At 41.0% G+C, this 17,050-nt stretch overlaps 1 protein-coding gene across 1 annotated transcript; it reads left to right on the top strand.

Moving 5' to 3' along the window:
* The first annotated feature begins 223 nt into the window (after positions 1–223).
* Positions 224–16,693, top strand: TMEM248 (transmembrane protein 248). Its single transcript, XM_014953348.1, has 7 exons — positions 224–249; positions 9,037–9,211; positions 9,936–10,221; positions 11,461–11,611; positions 12,403–12,586; positions 13,024–13,167; positions 13,913–16,693. The coding sequence occupies exons 2-7, from the start codon at positions 9,053–9,055 to the stop codon at positions 13,931–13,933; spliced, it is 945 nt and encodes a 314-aa protein (XP_014808834.1). The 5' UTR covers positions 224–249; positions 9,037–9,052; the 3' UTR covers positions 13,934–16,693.
* The last annotated feature ends 357 nt before the right edge of the window (positions 16,694–17,050 follow it).

The following is a 17,050-nucleotide window of genomic DNA, read 5'->3' as shown; positions in this document are numbered from 1 at the left end:
CTCGGGCGCGGGGCGGAGGGGGTGTGTGGATGCGGGGTCGCCTCCGCTCCGCGGGGGGAGCTGCGGGATTCGGCACCGGGATCCCGTTGCGGGGCAGGGGCGGGGGGTTGCTCCGGTAACGGCGTGTGACGGGGGGGCGGTAGGGGGAGAGCGGGGCCGGAGCCCGGGCCCGGAGCCGGGCGCGTCCCTCCCGCCGCCGCCGCCGCCGCCGCCGCCGCAAAGACCCGCTTCCAGGGCGCTTGTGCTGAGGTCGGCGGGGTGATTCGGGGTGTGTGTGGGGGGATGTACCTCAGCGTTAGTGTTACTGTATTATTTACATAATTGTTATTTTTTTTAAAAGGCTCTTAGCTTGAGCTTTGCCTGTGTGGCACCGCGCCAGCAAAAAATAGTGAGGAAAAGTCATTCCGGTAGCGCTAAAAATATTTCCGTTTCAAAGTAGCTGCTGAATAGTGATTCCTTCGTTGTTTTTTTGGTGGGTTTGTGGGATTTTTTTTCATCACGGTATGTAATTTAACCTCTTTTTTTCATGACGGTATGTATTTTATCCTCTTTTGATTTTTTTGATATAACTCATGTCTAGAGATGTTATGATTTATTTGTAATTAAAAGGCTTTGGGTGCATCATGCCTAGAACATGGCTGCTGGACACCTGCCGTTAAACTTGCACCACGTATCGTAGCCACAGACGCCCTGGGACACGTTTCTGCCTGGCGAGGGGAAGAGCAGGGTCCAGCCCAGCTTCTCCTCCCTCCTCCTCCTCTGTTTGCTTTTTGAAGGCTTGTCTCCTCTGGGGAGATTTATTTGTGTGATTAGCTCTAGCGGTGTAATTATACAGGTGAATTTGTCCTGATAGCCAAACCTTGGGTCTAGGTAGAATTCCGTAAGGATTACTGTCTGCATCCTCATAGAACTTCTGAGAAGTTGTGCAGCTGGGAGTGTGTGGTGAGATGAGATCCTGTCGTGGCCAGGCCTGTCTTTTGTGGTAAATCATTTTTTATAAACAGTTGAGTTGTAGGAAATACGTATTAATCCTTTTGCTTCTAGGTTGGACGTATAAAAAGGTTCTAGGTTCATCCCGTGAGCCACCTCCATCCACCCTCGGGTCTCCAGGACCCAGCCGATGGCTGCAAACCCAGCTTCTGCTCAGCAGGTGTCTGTAGGACAGGGGACAACTTTTGTGGGCAGACTGAGCACACACAGATAACACGAATTGTGCCTGCGAGGCTGAGGGCTCTGCGACCCTCCATTTAGTCCCATCAAAGAGGATTAAGACCTTGGTAGCTTTGTTCCCTCATGGCTCCGGGCCGCTGGAATGTCATTCTTCTTTCCCACTTGAAAGATAAGAACTTGAAATGCTGCTGGATAATACAAAATAGCCAGTGTGCTCTGTCCGTGGAGAGGAGCATCCGAGGGCAGAGACAGACAGACAGACCTTGGTGTCCTTTGTGTGAGGAGTGACTGGTACCTCCATCGCCCCTGGCTGGATGGTGTGTGTCGCAGGATCCCAGCTCCCTCCCCAAACACTCCCCATGGTGTTCCTGTGGAGCTGTTAGCTGTCATCATTTTTATTTAATTTTTGTTGTTAAATACCATAATTTTTTTTCAAAATAGAGCTCTTATCAAATGAGCCCAAGACTAGGTATTCGTGAAACTCGTTGGTGTCAGAATTTTGTTGCTTTCCCCAAACCTCCCCTTGCCCAAGAGCAAGCCTGTGGTGGGAGTTCCATTTTTTTTGAGAAGACCGTTCTGACCCGTGAATAAAGCTGGTTGCCAGGACTCAGAGCTCCCAGGTTTTGTTTTGGAAGAAAACTCGTGTATGCCCTGGCATGTCAGGTTTTATTAATTATCTGTCCATAAAATGGAGACTGTACTTATCTACCTGAGTTTGAAAGTCCTATTTCTTCTGAGCAGCGGGGCTGAAGCACCACAGACATGGTGATGCTACTGCCGTATCCTTGATATTTCAGCTATTGCCTAAGTCCCTTATTTCAGTCATTTTTTGCTGCTCTTTGTGTTCTCTCCTTTGCTAGTGGCCACTGGCTGTTTTCCTCCTCTCACGCAGCCGGCGTTACCTTCTTTCTACATCCACAACTTTTATTTTGCCGTCTCCTCTGAGCTGCCATTTCCTCCACTTGTCAGTCATTTTCTGCTTGTGATTCAAGCTGTGTATCTGTCTGCGGCTCCCTGGCCGTACAGTTCTCATTACAAGCCACAGCTCTCATTACAAACAGTCTGAAGAGCCCTTTTCTGGCATTTTTCTTTACTTTCACTGCTGAGTTCTGTACTGTGTACCTTCAGGAAGTCAACGATTAACCTTCTTAAATTGGTCACTAAACCAGTTTCTGATTATTAAACTGTTACTGAGACTTTTCATGCTCCTTGAGTAAAGCCTTTCTGTAAACTGCCTGTGTTTGCCCGTTGTCAGTACGGTACACGGCAGAATTTGATTTCTCATGGAACTTGGACAGATCCTATAAAACTGAATAATTTTCCTTTTACCTTCCTCTCCCAGGTTCTCATGCTGAGCAGCAGGAACCAGAATAGCGTTGTGTCCTTGAGTCTAATATTGTATGTTTTATTGGAGTCTGTATGATCAAGATTATAACGTCATGACTTTGACTTGTAAAAGCCAGAAGGTTTTAAAAATGGCCAAGCCAGAACCAAGCCTTGCGTATGAGCGTGTGCTCTTTCCCATGGCACAGGCTCACTTGGCAAACAGGGCTGACTTTTTAAAGTTTGGCAGCAAAATGTCTATTTTCAACCAGAGATTACGTTTACTTTCATTTTACAACTGGGGATGGTTTAAATTGTGTTTTTCCCTTTTTACGTGAGTCAGAATTTAGGGTTCATTGAACCAGTGAAAAATAAATGTCTTTCCTTGCATCATTTATATTTCTTGGCTTATAACTTTTCTACCCTTTTCTGGTTCTTCTTTTTTTTTGTTGTTGTTTTAAACCCTTAGCATTTAAAAAAAGTAGTTGGAACTTGTTTGTCTGTTTCTGCAGAAATTTTTCTTTAAGTGTTAAATTAAAATCTACTGGGCTGTTCCAGGAGCATCAGCTGACACTGCTCAGGTGCTTGTGTTAAATCACCACAGACACATTGAACTACAACAGGCGTTTGTTGGGAAGGGCTGTTAAGTATCTGGAAACTTTGTGTACACAGATTGAGTAATGTCTGAGCCACAAATTTTCTCTCTTTTTTTTTTTTTTTTTTTTTTTTTTAACTCCTCTACTTTTTATTGTAAGTTTTCTGTCTTTAACAAGAGTTACAGTGAGGAATTTGGGTGTTTGAAATTCAGTATCAATTTGATCCTTGGAATTTACTATGACCAAATTGCTTTCCTTCCTTGGCTTTGTTTCATGGGTAGGACTGAAATATTCGCTGTTTATGTAGCTCTTGGGGATGTTGAAGTGCTTCATTATGCTTTGAAAAGTGTTTTTAGAGGTGAAAAGAAACGTTTCATGCAAGTACGAGGCATTTTGCTTCATTCTGTTCTGGCAAGTCCCTGGGCTCTCAGGGGTTTGTTAATAACCTGCTTCCTGACGGACTCCATTATCAGAATAACGTGAGGAAAGAAGCTCCTTTTCAGCAGGTGACATTCTTGCTCTCCTCCTGTGCTGCACAGTGTCTTCTGTCTGTGCCCTTGGCATGTGCAAAGGGCCAGGCCATTTTCCTGCCACGCTTTCTGCTTCCAGACTCTAGGAAAATTGGTTTTTTTTTTTTTTTTTTTAATCAGTAAATATACTTACGGGATAAAATAGCTCGGAAAACTGTGATGAGCTACTGAGCAGTTTGAGCTGAATCACTTTTATCTCCCACTTGGGTGCTTTCTCCTGGAGCTGTCTTGGGGGAGGCGATGTGTTTGTGCACATCTGGCTGCTGATCTTTCGCTTGTATTCGGTTGCGGTGGATTGAAGGGTCCCAGCTGATATTTTCATCAACGTTCTTCCTCCGTAAGGCTCTTCCCCTGTTCTCTGAAGAAAGCTGGTGGCATTTACTATGAGTCAGTTGACTTTGGTTTATTTTTTTTAACGCCCAGGAGTCAGCCCTGCCGGCCCTTCTGCTGCTGCAGAGGGTTTTGGCTCCACAGTTTCATCCCACAGGGTCTCGATACGCTTCTTAAAAGGATGAACTGAAGCAGCTGCAGGTACTGGCACCTCTTTGTGTCCACAGAGAGCAGTACGGTAAAGTAAATCTTCCTATTAAATTAGTAGGGAAACCCTCTTTTCCTCCAAACTGCGTGTTTTATGATAAAAATATTATGTTGTGAAGTTCTAACAAAGATTTAAAGAAAAAAGATAATCATGATTAGTCTTCCCCAATTCCTGAAAGAAACTGACTGTAAAAACTGTGATAGTAGAAACGAGTAGTTCATTTCAGGGCAAAAAAGGGCAGCCTTTTGGTGAGTTCAAAACCTTCTGTTTAATTTTAATTTTTATCCTGTTTTCTTTCACTTAAAAGAAAGGAGGGGGAGGTAATAATTGCTGCTGCTCTGAGAACCGGCAGAGGTTTTATTTTCACTTGTAAGATCAAGTGAGGTTACTTTCGCTAGTTCTGTTCAATGGGCTGGTGATATTAGAGATACGTATAATTATTCTTAATAATTAGTCTTTATAATGCTTTGACAGACCATTTTGAATATTCTGAACTTTAATAAGCAGCCTCACAGTAAACACAACTGCGAACTATTTTGCTCTACTATTTTTAGTGGTTTAGGTGTTAGACATCAAGTTTGGTTTGAGGAGTAGAAACCCAAATTAAAGATATTTTTGGTACCTGCTGCTGTTTAGTGCTCTTAAATGAGAGGCACTTTAGTTTGAGATCAACACCATTTCTTTGTTTGCATGTTATTTATGGATGGTTTGGTAGGAAAATCACAGTTGGGTTGATTTGTGTTTATGAGTGTTTTTCTGGCACGCAACATTATTTTCATTCAAAGCGGTTAACCCTGATGTGACCCATTTCCTAACTCACATTGTGCTGTAGTAATGGGACATCTTAGAAAATGTAATTGATTTATAAATAAACTGAACTACACAGTTAAGATTAAACGCTATTATGTGCAATAAGAGGTTCAGGCTTAGAAAACATGAGAGGTCTTAATGGAGTGTTGGAATAGGTTAGTGCTGGCCTTCTGCCCTTCTCATCCACCCACAATTTTCTTCCTTAAGGTATTTCAGTGGGGTTTTTTATTATTTAACCCCCTCCCAAATATTTTTCTCCTCTAGACTGTGACTATCTTACATGCACAACACGAAGGAGAAATATTTGTAAGGAAACTACATGATTTTAAGCTTTTTGGTGGAAAGACTAGTCAACATCATGGCAAAAAACATGTAAAAATTATGTCAGATGTTTACTTTGATCACTTTAAAAATATTTTTCTTTCCTTTTGGCAACTACAATTTTACTTTTAATACCTACCTGTACAGCATGCATTTTTTTAATTGTTGTAAGGAATTCAGTCCCTTTGATATTAAGCCCTGAAATGGGAATTTAATCTGTGTGACTCATTCCATTGACTTTTTGGTCTTTGCAATTGACTTCAAGATTTTCCTTATTTGTAACTTATTCTTGAAAAAACTCATAGGTCCATTACAGAAGTTAGCTTTTCTATACAGTTTCATGTACAAATAAGGAGGATTTTAAAATGTTGCTTCTTTGAGGTTACTGCATTCACTCACTCTTGAGCTATTGTGAAGGAAGACTCCCCTAAATTGTAGAATAAGTGGCTATTTCCTTGCGTTTTAGATGGTTACCCAATTCTGTCTTTGCCAGGGACTCTGACGCATTAACTCGTGTATTTCCATCCTTTAACATTTTTACCTTTTTAACTGTTAAACAGAATTTCTGGGGTTTGCAGGGCCTGATTTCAGAGCACAATCTCTCTCCAGGGCTGGTCGAGCGTTTCTTGATGAGGACCGTCAGCTGGAATTGCCTGAATGTGGTGTTTTCTCTTGACGTCTACGCACCTCGATACCGGGCAATTACTTTGGAGCTGGTGGCCCATGTTCCAGGCTGGCAGTTTTCATTCTTCCCGTTGTGCTTGAGCTGCTCGTTAGGCTGACTGGGGTGATTTTTATTGCACAAGTATTAAAAGGCTTAGCCGGGGTGGAGCGAGGCAGGCGGCAGTTATTAGAGCCGCTTTCTAAATTATTTATTTAGCTAAAAAGTGAAATCTGATCTGGCTTTCCTGAACCTGCCGGGAGGTAATAGCGTTCGGTTTCTTTTTTTTTTAACTGTGTGAAAAAGAAGTAAAAATTTAAATTGTCTTCTTTAGGTTATTCATTTACGCAGAGGAAGTTGTTAGTTATAACCAGAGCCGGTAGAAGAACAGCGTTTGTGTTGTGTTTATAACAGGTCCTAACAGAACAGAGGGGCTGAAATGTGTGGGCCATTAACCAAACCCCTAAAATCCAGTGGGAATATATATTTTGATTTGCGTGCACTGATCTGTTTCACAAGTTCTTTGATAACGAGTGTTATTTAAGCACTTTATTTCATAAAATACTGGTAGTTCTTCAGGCAGCAGCGTGGAAACATTCTTCTGCCTTCTGCTCTGCACTAACCGTGTCCAATTGCTATTTTCATGTCAGCTCTAGTATTGAAATCCACAGTTGTTCCCTTTTCTCTCATAAATGCTCAAAAGGCATATTACACTTCGGAAATTGCAGCTTATAGCATTTTTCTAATTGCTTTCAAAGCCGTTGAGTTATGGGAGCACATTAAGCAACCGGCACTTAAAAGCTGGTGATCTCTTACATAAAAATATTAGCCCAAATATTGTCATATGTATGCCTTTCAGCACATCCCAGTTTTATGGCTGATTTTAGACCCTGTGGTAAACAAGTACAGCTAATGGAGCTGTTGGAAGCCCCTCGAAAAAGGGATCCCAGGACTGTATATGCTGAGGGTGACATTCAGCTTTGATTAAATGCTGTAATAAAGCCCGCATCTGTGGTGGTGTTTTCAAAAGGCAATTCAGAAGGGAGCACCGAATACAACTCTGCTCTTGGTTTATCTTTTGATCGTTTTCCATCTCAACGTGTGTCTCCGATGTTTCGAGATGGAGCGTTTGGGATCTTTTAACTAGGGCTCACTTAAGAAATTTTCTGCCAGTGATAGGAGGCAAAACATACAGAAGTGCGGATCGTACCCAGCATGATCCCTGCCAACACCAGGTCTCCCTTTCCCTCTCGCTCCTGCCTTCTCCTGACACCTTTTTCTTGACCAGAAATCTGGTCCTGGGCAAAGATGGAAGTTCTGGTAAGGTGTATATTTATCATCACCTTTTCTTTCCTCTCTTCTCCTCCTCTCCATCCTTTCTCTGCATCGTGCTGTTCACTCTCAGAAACGCTCTATATTTTTGTGAAGAGGTTTGCAGCACCCTGTCATTCCTGGTCTTTGCAGAGTGGATGAAAATTGGTTGATGGTGCAAAATAGTAACCCCAGGCTGTGATGTTGTGCTCCAGAGTAAGTGCTGTTTCAGCAGCTTTCACCGAGGAGAGCAAGTAGGTGTGTGAGGAGGAGATGGGGAACGTTAGTGTGCATGGCTCGGTGGTGTGTTATGGCCACAGGAGCTCAGGTCTCTTCTCAGTGAGTTGAATTTCCCCTCTCTGGGAGAGTTTTGCAAGTTTTTTGAATATTCTTTCTGTTAAGAGGAACAGCCTTCTCTTGCTTTCTTTTAAATCAATAGATCAGATCAAAGATCATTCTCTCCCTCGCCCTTTTTTTTTGTCAAAACTCTTCCCCTCTCTCCTCTTCAGGCTTCCCACTCTCCAGCCCTGCTACCTATGGGTTGTAAACGAAGTGTGCTGCTAATAAGAGTCAATGGGAATCACCCAGACCTGCAGGGAGCTGAGTCCCTGACTTAATTAAATGTTATCAGATCTGTACGAATGCTCAAACATTACCCGTTGCAGCCCTGAATTCTTTAGATGCCAGTCCTGAAGTTTGCCTTTTCCCACGAATTTTGGGGATAAACAACACATTGCTAGGAAGAGTTACTGCCTTTGTAGTTCAGTTGGTGTTAAAAGCCTTTCCAGCCAGGATTTTAGGTAAGACAGAGGTAAGAGGTTTGCTTGAAGCTCCTTCCTTGCAGAGCTTCTGAAGTCCATGCCGCAAGGCTGCCCTTTAACACTGGACTGTTTGCTTTTTGTTGTGAGTGGAGGTGGAGGAGCTGATACAGTAAACTGAGTTTGGCTCTTTCTGCTCTGCTAATGAAAAGAAAATTCAGGAGGGGAATCAGAGAAAATATTATATTTTGGAGAAAAATTAATGATTCACTGTGACATACCTTAGATTAGGACAAGTACATATCGTCTCAGCATTTGTAAGGTCCTCTCTTTGTTTACAGACTCTAGCAAAAGTTCTCTAGATCCTGCAAGAACTTAAAAAAAAAAAAAAAAGGGATTTCTTCCAGCCTCCACCCTCGTGCAGGTGTTAGATGTTTCTGACCACAGGATTCTTGATGCAGAAGCCTAAAATGATGTAAGCTGCTTTTCGGATCCTGTTTTGAAGGTCTGGTCCCTTGGGGCTAAGGACAGGGTAAAAGGGGAGCTTTAAGGTTTCAGCCTCAGCTTTAAAAGTATGTGTGAGGATGTACAAAGTTTGATCTGTGGCTGCGTTACAACTCCATCCACACTGTAATTTGACGAATTCCAGTATTACTGGAATTAAAGTGTAGCAGTGTGTATCCTGCCTAGGTGTTTGGGGAAAGAAAAGAACTGGGTTTGCTGCTTATCAGCGATATTTGGCTGTGCTAGAAGTTGTCCTCATTTCTTAAAATCTGTTCCTTGCTGGCAGTTTCAGGCACTGAGAAGGTGAAGTCAAGCGTGTTTTGATTTGTGCTTAATTTCAGGCACACTGACTCTGTGTTCAGTGAACAGTAGAGAGCCATATAATTGAATCTCAATTTAGCATGATTCCTTTTTTTTTTTTCTTTTGGGTCAAATTTTTGTCTTATATGATCTACCAACCCCCACCCTGTAACACACACAGCCCGGTCACTGTTGTGAAATTCTTTATTTTCAGGTGAACAATCAGAATAATGTTCAACATAAACCTGTTGGAGAACCTGAAGGTTTACATCAGCAGTCGACCTCCGCTGGTGGTCTTTATGATCAGCGTGAGCGCTATGGCAATAGCTTTTCTGACACTGGGTTATTTCTTCAAAATCAAGGAGATCAAGTCACCAGAAATGACAGAGGTAGGTACCAAAAGTTCCTGAGCTGAATGGTGGGAATGCTAAGTTGAAAGACATACCCAAAGCTAATGAGGTTTTTTTCCCCCCAAAAGAAGCTAATGAGCATGGGGTTTTTCTCCCCAGAAAAGCTAATGACTTTTTTTTTTTTTTTTCCCCTCATGGAAGTGTCCAGTCTTATGGCGGACTTTCTTCACTTGTGCTCTCCTCTAATTTCATAAGGAAAGAGGCTATTGCTGCGAATGTTTGAATAGTCTTTGTTTTATTTCAAGGATGAGGGCGAATCATCTGACTTGCATCTTCCCTACCATGGCTGGAAGCCTTTCTTTTTCTTACTCTGCTGTGTCAGCTCGTTTGCTTGTGAAACTTCTTACCTAGTAATGCTGTTCTGTAACGAGGGAAGCTTTGCTAGAAACCACTCAGCCCCTGAGCGTGGTAAGGGACCAAGTCAGTATATGCCTTCTATAGGTTAGAGGGGGATATTCTCCCTGTGTTGAGCAGCGTTCGGGCAGTGGCTGGGACTGAACACATCTAACTTGTGCAAACAACTCGCCCCCTCATTTAGACAGCCACGGCAGTGTTTGTGCTTGCTTTTTGAGCCATGTAATTTTTGTTAAATGGCTTGGAACTGCCGGCGGGCTGGTGCGTATCAAGGTCCGCACCGCTCTCGAGAAGCAGCAGCCAACATTTAACTTGCTAATCTGGCTGAAATCTTCACCTTTGTTTTAAGGACTGGAATACCTTCCTCCTGAGGTTTAATGATTTGGACTTCTGTATATCTGAGAATGAAACCTTAAAGCATCTCATCAACGATACCACCACTCCAGAAAGTACGGTGACGAGCGGCCAGGCGAGATCTTCTACACAGTCTCCACAGACTCTTGAGGACTCTGGTCCCATAAACATCTCTGTTACAATCACACTGACGCTGGACCCACTCAGACCATTTGGTGGATATTCCCGCAATGTCACACATCTAAGTTCCACAATTTTTGGACACCAAATTGGACTCTCAGGTATGCGAGACTTGGCCTTTAAAATTTTGCGTGTAACTACATAATCAAATAAGAAATCACCAGCTTATTATTGGTGAGATAAATCTTTTGCTTAGAACATATATGTGTTTCCAGATTTGTTGTGAATTTGTACATTTCCTATGTAAAGCCCTTCACTTGTTTGCTTGAAAAACTTTTCCCTGCATTTTGAACGGAAAAAACCCCTGCATGTTTGCAAGATTAGGCTTTTCTCTTTTAAATGATTAACCTAATGACAATGGAAGGTAATTTTTAAGCCAACAAAATTCCAAGTAGTGAAAGCTTCAACGGTGACTTTCTTCAGTTCTGTCTTGATACATCTTCAAGTCCTTAACTCACATGTTAAAGGCATTAATGTTGATGCATTAGAGATCAAGTAGCTTGTTGTCTAAAAAAAAATAATGTTTATCTAATATTCGTACATGAATAATCTTTAATATTGCAAACAGCATCAAATAAGATAGTTACAATTTCTGTGAAGAGACTGATCTGCTGCGTGGCTGCCCTGCCAGTAAGTTTTGACAGGAGATTGTAGGAAATTAGTGGAAATTGATAAAAGAACCTAATTTAATTTTAGCTTTTAGCCAGGGCTGCATTTTATAGTAATGCCTGAAGGTTTCTTGAACCTGAAAGACCTGTGAAGAGACATTTACCATAGCTGTAAATCTCTATTACTGTATTTTATGTTGTTGTTATATTGTTGCTGCTTTAAGAGCTATCAAATGCAAGTTCCATTTCCAGTAGCCTGGGTTTATTTTCAGTATAAATATATCCACATGGAGTTAACATACACTACTTAATCTGCAGTTCAATATCTGTTAGTACCTTTTTGTCTATACAAATATCTCAAATTTGAAAAGTAAGTGTCAGGAAAAGCAAATGTGGAGCAAAGTCTTTGGGAGGGGAAAGGCTAAAGATCTGATTTTACTTTCTAATGAAGTTCTGTGAACATGCATGATTCCACTTATAAATAGTGAGTTTTTAATTTCTGGAAGAAGCCTAATCACCCCACTTCTTCTGGGGGTGGGAGAGATTAGAAAGAGCAGCACCTGGGGATTTTGTGGTTTGGTTTTTAACTTCCTTTTTGCTCTCTTTGTTAATAGTGAAGATCCTGGATGACTTTGAAGGTCAGGGTGATGGTTCATGTTGTTCTTATCCTAGTGATTGTTGCTCAGATACTTTTGTGGACAAAAAACAGCTTTCCTTCTCTCTCTCTCAAAGGCAGAGAATCCCACGAGGAAATCAATATTACCTTCACCCTGCCAGCTGCCTGGAATTCAGACGACTGCGTTCTTCATGGCCACTGCGAGCAGGTCGTGTTCACAACCTGCATGACTGTGACAGCAGCCAGCAATGTATTTCCTGTCACAGTGTAAGTGCATTTCAAACACTCCTTCATAGACTGGTTACTGGGTGATTAATTCCTCAGCTGGTTCTCTGAGGTTGTTTCTTTTTGATGAATGTGGAAGTTGTGTACCTGCCTGCCTTCCCCCACAGTGAAAACCCCGTCTCAAGTCTTAAGACTTTTGCTGTCTTTTAGCAACACTAGATTTTTCTATGGGTGTTTTGAACTATAATCCCTACCTGCCTTTGGACATGCTATGATTCTATGCTACCTGTGATTTAAACTTCACTAGGAGCAAAAGGATCTGTGAATATTTAAGAAAGATACCCTATAATTTAGTTTCACTGCCTTGTGTGAGAGCTGAGGCTTGACACTGAGGTTCTTATCCTCTTCCCTGCTGAGAGATCAGCGTAAGCCGAATGCTGCTTTGCTGCCATGTCCCAGCAGGTACAGACCTTTCATCAAAATAGTTTCCCTTTGTCTGCTCTAGACTCTCTGACACTATTCAATATACCCTGGAGAACCACCGGTTGGATTCACATGGCTCTGTGAAGCCTTATGAAAACCAGTGTTTTTCTAATTCACCTGTGGGATGTTGACTTACTGGAACAACATGCAGTTAAATGCTAAACTTAGTATAAGAAGTGGTTTTTTATACACCCTTACGGTTAAGCTTTGGGGTTTTTTGTTGTTTTGGGAGGTCCAAAATAAAACCATGCTGCTGTTGAGGAGACTGGGCTTGACTCACTTCTGAAAGTTCTCCTTACTGAACGTGGAGAATGGCAATTGAGGTGCTAATTATTTCTGGTTTTCTGCAGTCAACCACCACATTGTGTTCCCGAGACATACAGCAACGCTACGCTTTGGTACAAGATCTTTACCACAGCAAGAGACTCTAACACAAAATATGCACAAGATTACAACCCTTTCTGGTGTTACAAAGGAGCAATCGGAAAAGTGTATCATGCTTTAAACCCCAAACTAACTGTTATAGTTCCAGATGTAAGTGCTACAGTGTTTTTATGTGTTATGTTGAATAAATGCTTTGCTCTGGTTTAATTGAATATATTTCTGTTCATGTCTTAAAATAGTCCTATTCAGTGCTGGGTTATTACGTAGTGCAAGGGTTGAGGTGGTGGGCATGATGGTCTTCATGTAATCTCACAGCTTTTGATAACTAACATTTATATTTTGAAATTGTTTGACAAAAGACACTGTCAGTGTATGGGAAGAGATCTCTAGTACAAATTTTTAACACGAGGAAGATTTTGGATCTTTTTGTGCCACAATTAGGAATGGCTTTCATTACTACGCAGCTGCACAAAGGGGGGAAAGTTGATTCATTAAGTAATTTCTGTGCTGATCTGATAATTATTGCTTTAATATAAAATGCCAACTATTGGTGCATTGTCACTAAATGGTTTTAATTCTCTGTGCAGGATGATCGCTCTCTAATAAACCTGCATCTCATGCATACCAGCTACTTTCTTTTTGTGATGGTGATTACGATGTTCTGCTATGCAGTTATTAAAGGCAGACCAAGCAAACTGAGGCAAAGCAATACAGAGTTCTGCTCTGAAAAGGTGAGTGTGTAATAACACAATATTGACTCTGATCAAACGTAGGAAACCTCCTTCCGTACCTAGTACAGGCTGATTTCTATTATCTCTGGAGATGTAGATTTAATTCCCTTTCAGAGAGACACGGGTGTTTTGTTGTACAGATGGGTGCTACAGAATCCACACACGTGCTTTGTAGATCCTCAGAGTTAGATTTCTCTCCTACAGGAGTGGATTATTGCAGGTCAGTAAGTGCTGTAACATAACTCTTGCCACAATTCTGATGTTATTTGCACCGTTTTGTATGAAGCATTGAGTAGTTTTATTAACTTTTATCACAACAGATTGAAAACTTTGAATAAAACAGGATCTGTAATTCTAATTGTTGTTAATCGGAATTAAGTTTAAAAAATGACAAAGCTATTGAAACAGTCAGTATTTGCTACTGCAGTGGAGACCTGCACTTTGCTTCAATATGAATATATTTAATTGTGAAGTAGGAAGGTAATGTTAGCACCTTTTGATCTTAATGATATTTTGTAGCATAAGCTCGTTTGAGTGTTTTGGTTTTTACTTTTTTTTTTTAAATTGATTATGCTAAGTACGGGACACCCTCAGGCTTACTTTGATTTCCTTTTCAAGTTAGACTTTTCAAGGCTCTTTGAAAAAGCAAGGACAGATATGCCCAGCTGCATGGAGATAAGTAATGTCACTGTTACGGGATTAAGAATTTGACTTTAATGAAATGTTTTCTTTTTCTTTTGTTTAGGTTGCTTTGTCAGAAGCATAATCCATCCTCTCCTTGTACTGACAATGACTGAGAACCGTAATCATTGCCTGCTGAACCCAGAATGGGTCTTAACACTCTGTGAATACATTATCTTGCAATGTTGGTTTATTCCAACCAAAGACATTTCAAGTGCCTGTAATTGATTTGTACATATTTATAAAAGTATATTCAGAATAGGTCAGATGATGCACTTGTTCCGCATTGTAGTGCGGCGGGATCCTTTCAGTCTTTACCTGTGGACATAGCCGAATGTTTGTGTAGATATGTTTAGTGATATGGCTACATATAGTCAGAGCAAGATATTTTTGTCTAGCTGCATCTGGGCAGGTTAAGATGCCTTTGCAAGTGTCTCAAACAAACCAACAGATCTTTGTTTTTTTTTGCCCAATGATATGTACAGTGTGTTTGAAACAGTATGCACCTTTGATATAATACTGCATTTCCAAAGCCACCAATCTACTACATGAATTAAATGTATATTTGTGTGGCCTAATACTTTCTTCCATTTGCTCCTTGCTTGCAAGAAAAGATATCAACATTTTAGATTTTTTTTTGGAAAAAGAAATACATAGTCACATTTTAATAGTGCTGTATTTAGGAAAAACTTGTGCTTTTATTCATAGTAAAAAAAAAAAAAAAGAAGTGAAGTCCCATTTTAAAATGTTTCTTATTGAAAAGTGCTAAGTTTGATTTTGATTATTTTTTTTTTTTTCCATTTGGCTTGCTGAATGCCAGAGAATCAGTCAGCATAGAGACTATCTGGAAAGCCTTCCACTTGGCTTCCCATCTGCAGCCCTCAAACCAGGATTGTGAATCTTTGCTGCAGAGCAGCTTTCTGTAAACTTTTTTTGGGTTTTGGTTTTTTGGTTTTGTTTTGGTTGTTTTGTTTTTTTTTTAGAAAGTGAAACTTAATAAAAAGATGTATTGTATTAACAGTCTATTGGGGCTCTGCACAGCCTTGGGCAAGTGCAAATAATGAAAGGAAAAGAAATCCCATAGTCTGTTATAGAGCTTCACTTTGGGACTCTCCATCCATCTCTGAAGGGCAGCTGAAAATGACACTTTTATTAGCTTTGTCCGATTTCCATTTAATGCTGCCCGCTCAGGGGAGAATGACGGGGAGAGAACTAGGGCTGTGGTGATTAAGGTCAAAGAAACCACACAGTAAAACACACACTGTTCTCTGTGTCCATTCTTAAATCAGATGGTTTATTCTGTGTGTTTCTCCCTTTCCCATTCTGGCTTTCGCTGTTTCTTTCTGGCTTCTTACTCAGTAGCCTCCTTAATTTTCAGGAGTCGGGGTTTTCCTGCAGACATTTCCACCACTGCTTTTAAAATCTCACTGGTTGCCTTAATTGACCTTTCATCTTGTCTTTCAGCTTTCCTGTCGGGTAGTATAACTGTATACAAAACACATAAGCTTTCTTCCCCTCCCCGTTTTGCTCTAAACTACACAAAAGAAGAAACCCAAGTCAAAATCTCAGAGTCTCAGTTATGCTGGCATAAGATTCTTAGTTTATTACGTATAGACACTATGGAGTGGTACCCTACTGGTCTGTGTGTTTGGCACTTCAGTAAGTTCACAAGTCTTTAAGCAAAATAGTCACACTTTTCTTCAGAACATGGTTTCCTTTGTAGAATTTCAGTTACTTAAGTGGTGTTAACTAACAAGCGTTTTTCTCCGGGGATGTTAAAGGCAAAGCTTTAGAGATGGCCTAGTTTGAAGTCGAGGGGTAAAATGAAGCTTCCAGTTTTCTCCTGATGCTGCTATGGGCTGATGCTGCTTCGCTGGAATCAATCGGTGAAGTCAAAACAGGTAGATGGCTTCTCATGGAAACTGTCCGAGCTGTTCCTAATTCACACAAACCCAGCCTTCTGCAGGAATTCTGACTTCTAGAGTTGCCTACGAGGGTGGCTTGATCTGGGGACCAAAGGCAGGAATAGGAAACGGATCCGGGGTGGTGTTGCAAATTCTGGAAATATCTAGAAAACACCCAACGTAACACGACTCCTTTGAAAAAAAAAAAAAGCAAAGCCAAGTCCTTTCTGTTTCAGCAAATTAAAAATCAAACTCCAAGTTTTCTAACTGGAGTTTGGTCTGTTGGGGAAAACAGAAGTTTCTTAATCTGGTTTTGCTCTTTGGTAAGTAGAGGAGCTTGCATTGCAGTTTATCGCCCGCTGTCCTGAAGTACCCAGAAATACTAAGATTGCAACCCACAACTGGGGAAATGTCAGATAGTTGAATTTTTTTTGGCCTTAGTTTATCCCTTTGCACCCCTGTATTGCAGCGGAGAGGTGAGGGTGTCCATCAGGTTGGAATGCTGTAATACTGAGGAATATTTGGATTGTTCCTAGGCGCGATGTACAAAAGTTAAATGCAGCCAAACAGAAGAGTAAAAACTTAATATTAAAGTTCAGATCATATTGATCTTTCCTTTTTTGTTTTCTTTTTCTTTTTAACTATGACTTGAATCAGTTTTGATTCTATTTGTACGTGTTTTCTTGTTCTTAGAAAGCTGCCATTTTCTTTTGCGTTTTTCTTTGGCATTACATAGAAAATCTGAGCCTTGGTTTTCAACCCTCTGCAGGTGATTGTAGGGTTAAGATGGCTTTTTTTTTTGGTTTATTTTGTTCTTACATTTCACTTGTCTTGTTGCATGATGGTTAATAGCTGATTTGGAAATGACATTTCTCTCCTAGATTAATTTTGTGTTTGTAAGATGTGCATATTGCTTTGCAGAATAAAAACAATGAAGTTTATTCTGTTGCCTTCATTTCTACTGCCCGGTTGCTGTGGAGGTTTCATAAATCACCTGTGTTTTATGGATCGTCAGAGGAAATTAGGACTCAAAAGTCTGCAGTAGGTTGGAATTTCAAAGCCTTTGTGTGCCAATGGTGCAGTGAGTACCTTACGTGGACTTTTATGTATAGAATCATAGAATCAGTCAGGTTTGAAAAGGCCTTTAAGATCATTGAGTCTGATCGTAAACCTAACGCTGCCAAGTCTACTGAGTATCCTGGGGTAGGGGATGTGGCTGGTGCTCGTCATGAGAAATGCAGAATTTGTGACCAAGACCCATCTCTCCTGCTGCTGTTGCTTGATGATGATCATCCAGG

Source organism: Calidris pugnax, unplaced genomic scaffold, assembly GCF_001431845.1.
Source record: "Calidris pugnax isolate Ruff unplaced genomic scaffold, ASM143184v1 scaffold133, whole genome shotgun sequence".
In the NCBI taxonomy this organism is placed as follows: domain Eukaryota; kingdom Metazoa; phylum Chordata; class Aves; order Charadriiformes; family Scolopacidae; genus Calidris; species Calidris pugnax.
Note: the sequence above shows the minus strand (reverse complement) of the source record. Positions and strands in the feature narration are given on the sequence as shown.

What these genes read in the sequence shown, in the direction of transcription:
- TMEM248 (XM_014953348.1), top strand. Translation starts at nt 9,053, where the DNA reads ATGTTCAACATAAACCTGTTGGAGAACCTGAAGGTTTACATCAGCAGT. An exon ending in AATGTATTTCCTGTCACAGT is followed by an intron (nt 11,612 to 12,402) that starts GTAAGTGCATTT and finishes GGTTTTCTGCAG; the next exon opens with TCAACCACCACATTGTGTTC. An exon ending in TAACTGTTATAGTTCCAGAT is followed by an intron (nt 12,587 to 13,023) that starts GTAAGTGCTACA and finishes TTCTCTGTGCAG; the next exon opens with GATGATCGCTCTCTAATAAA.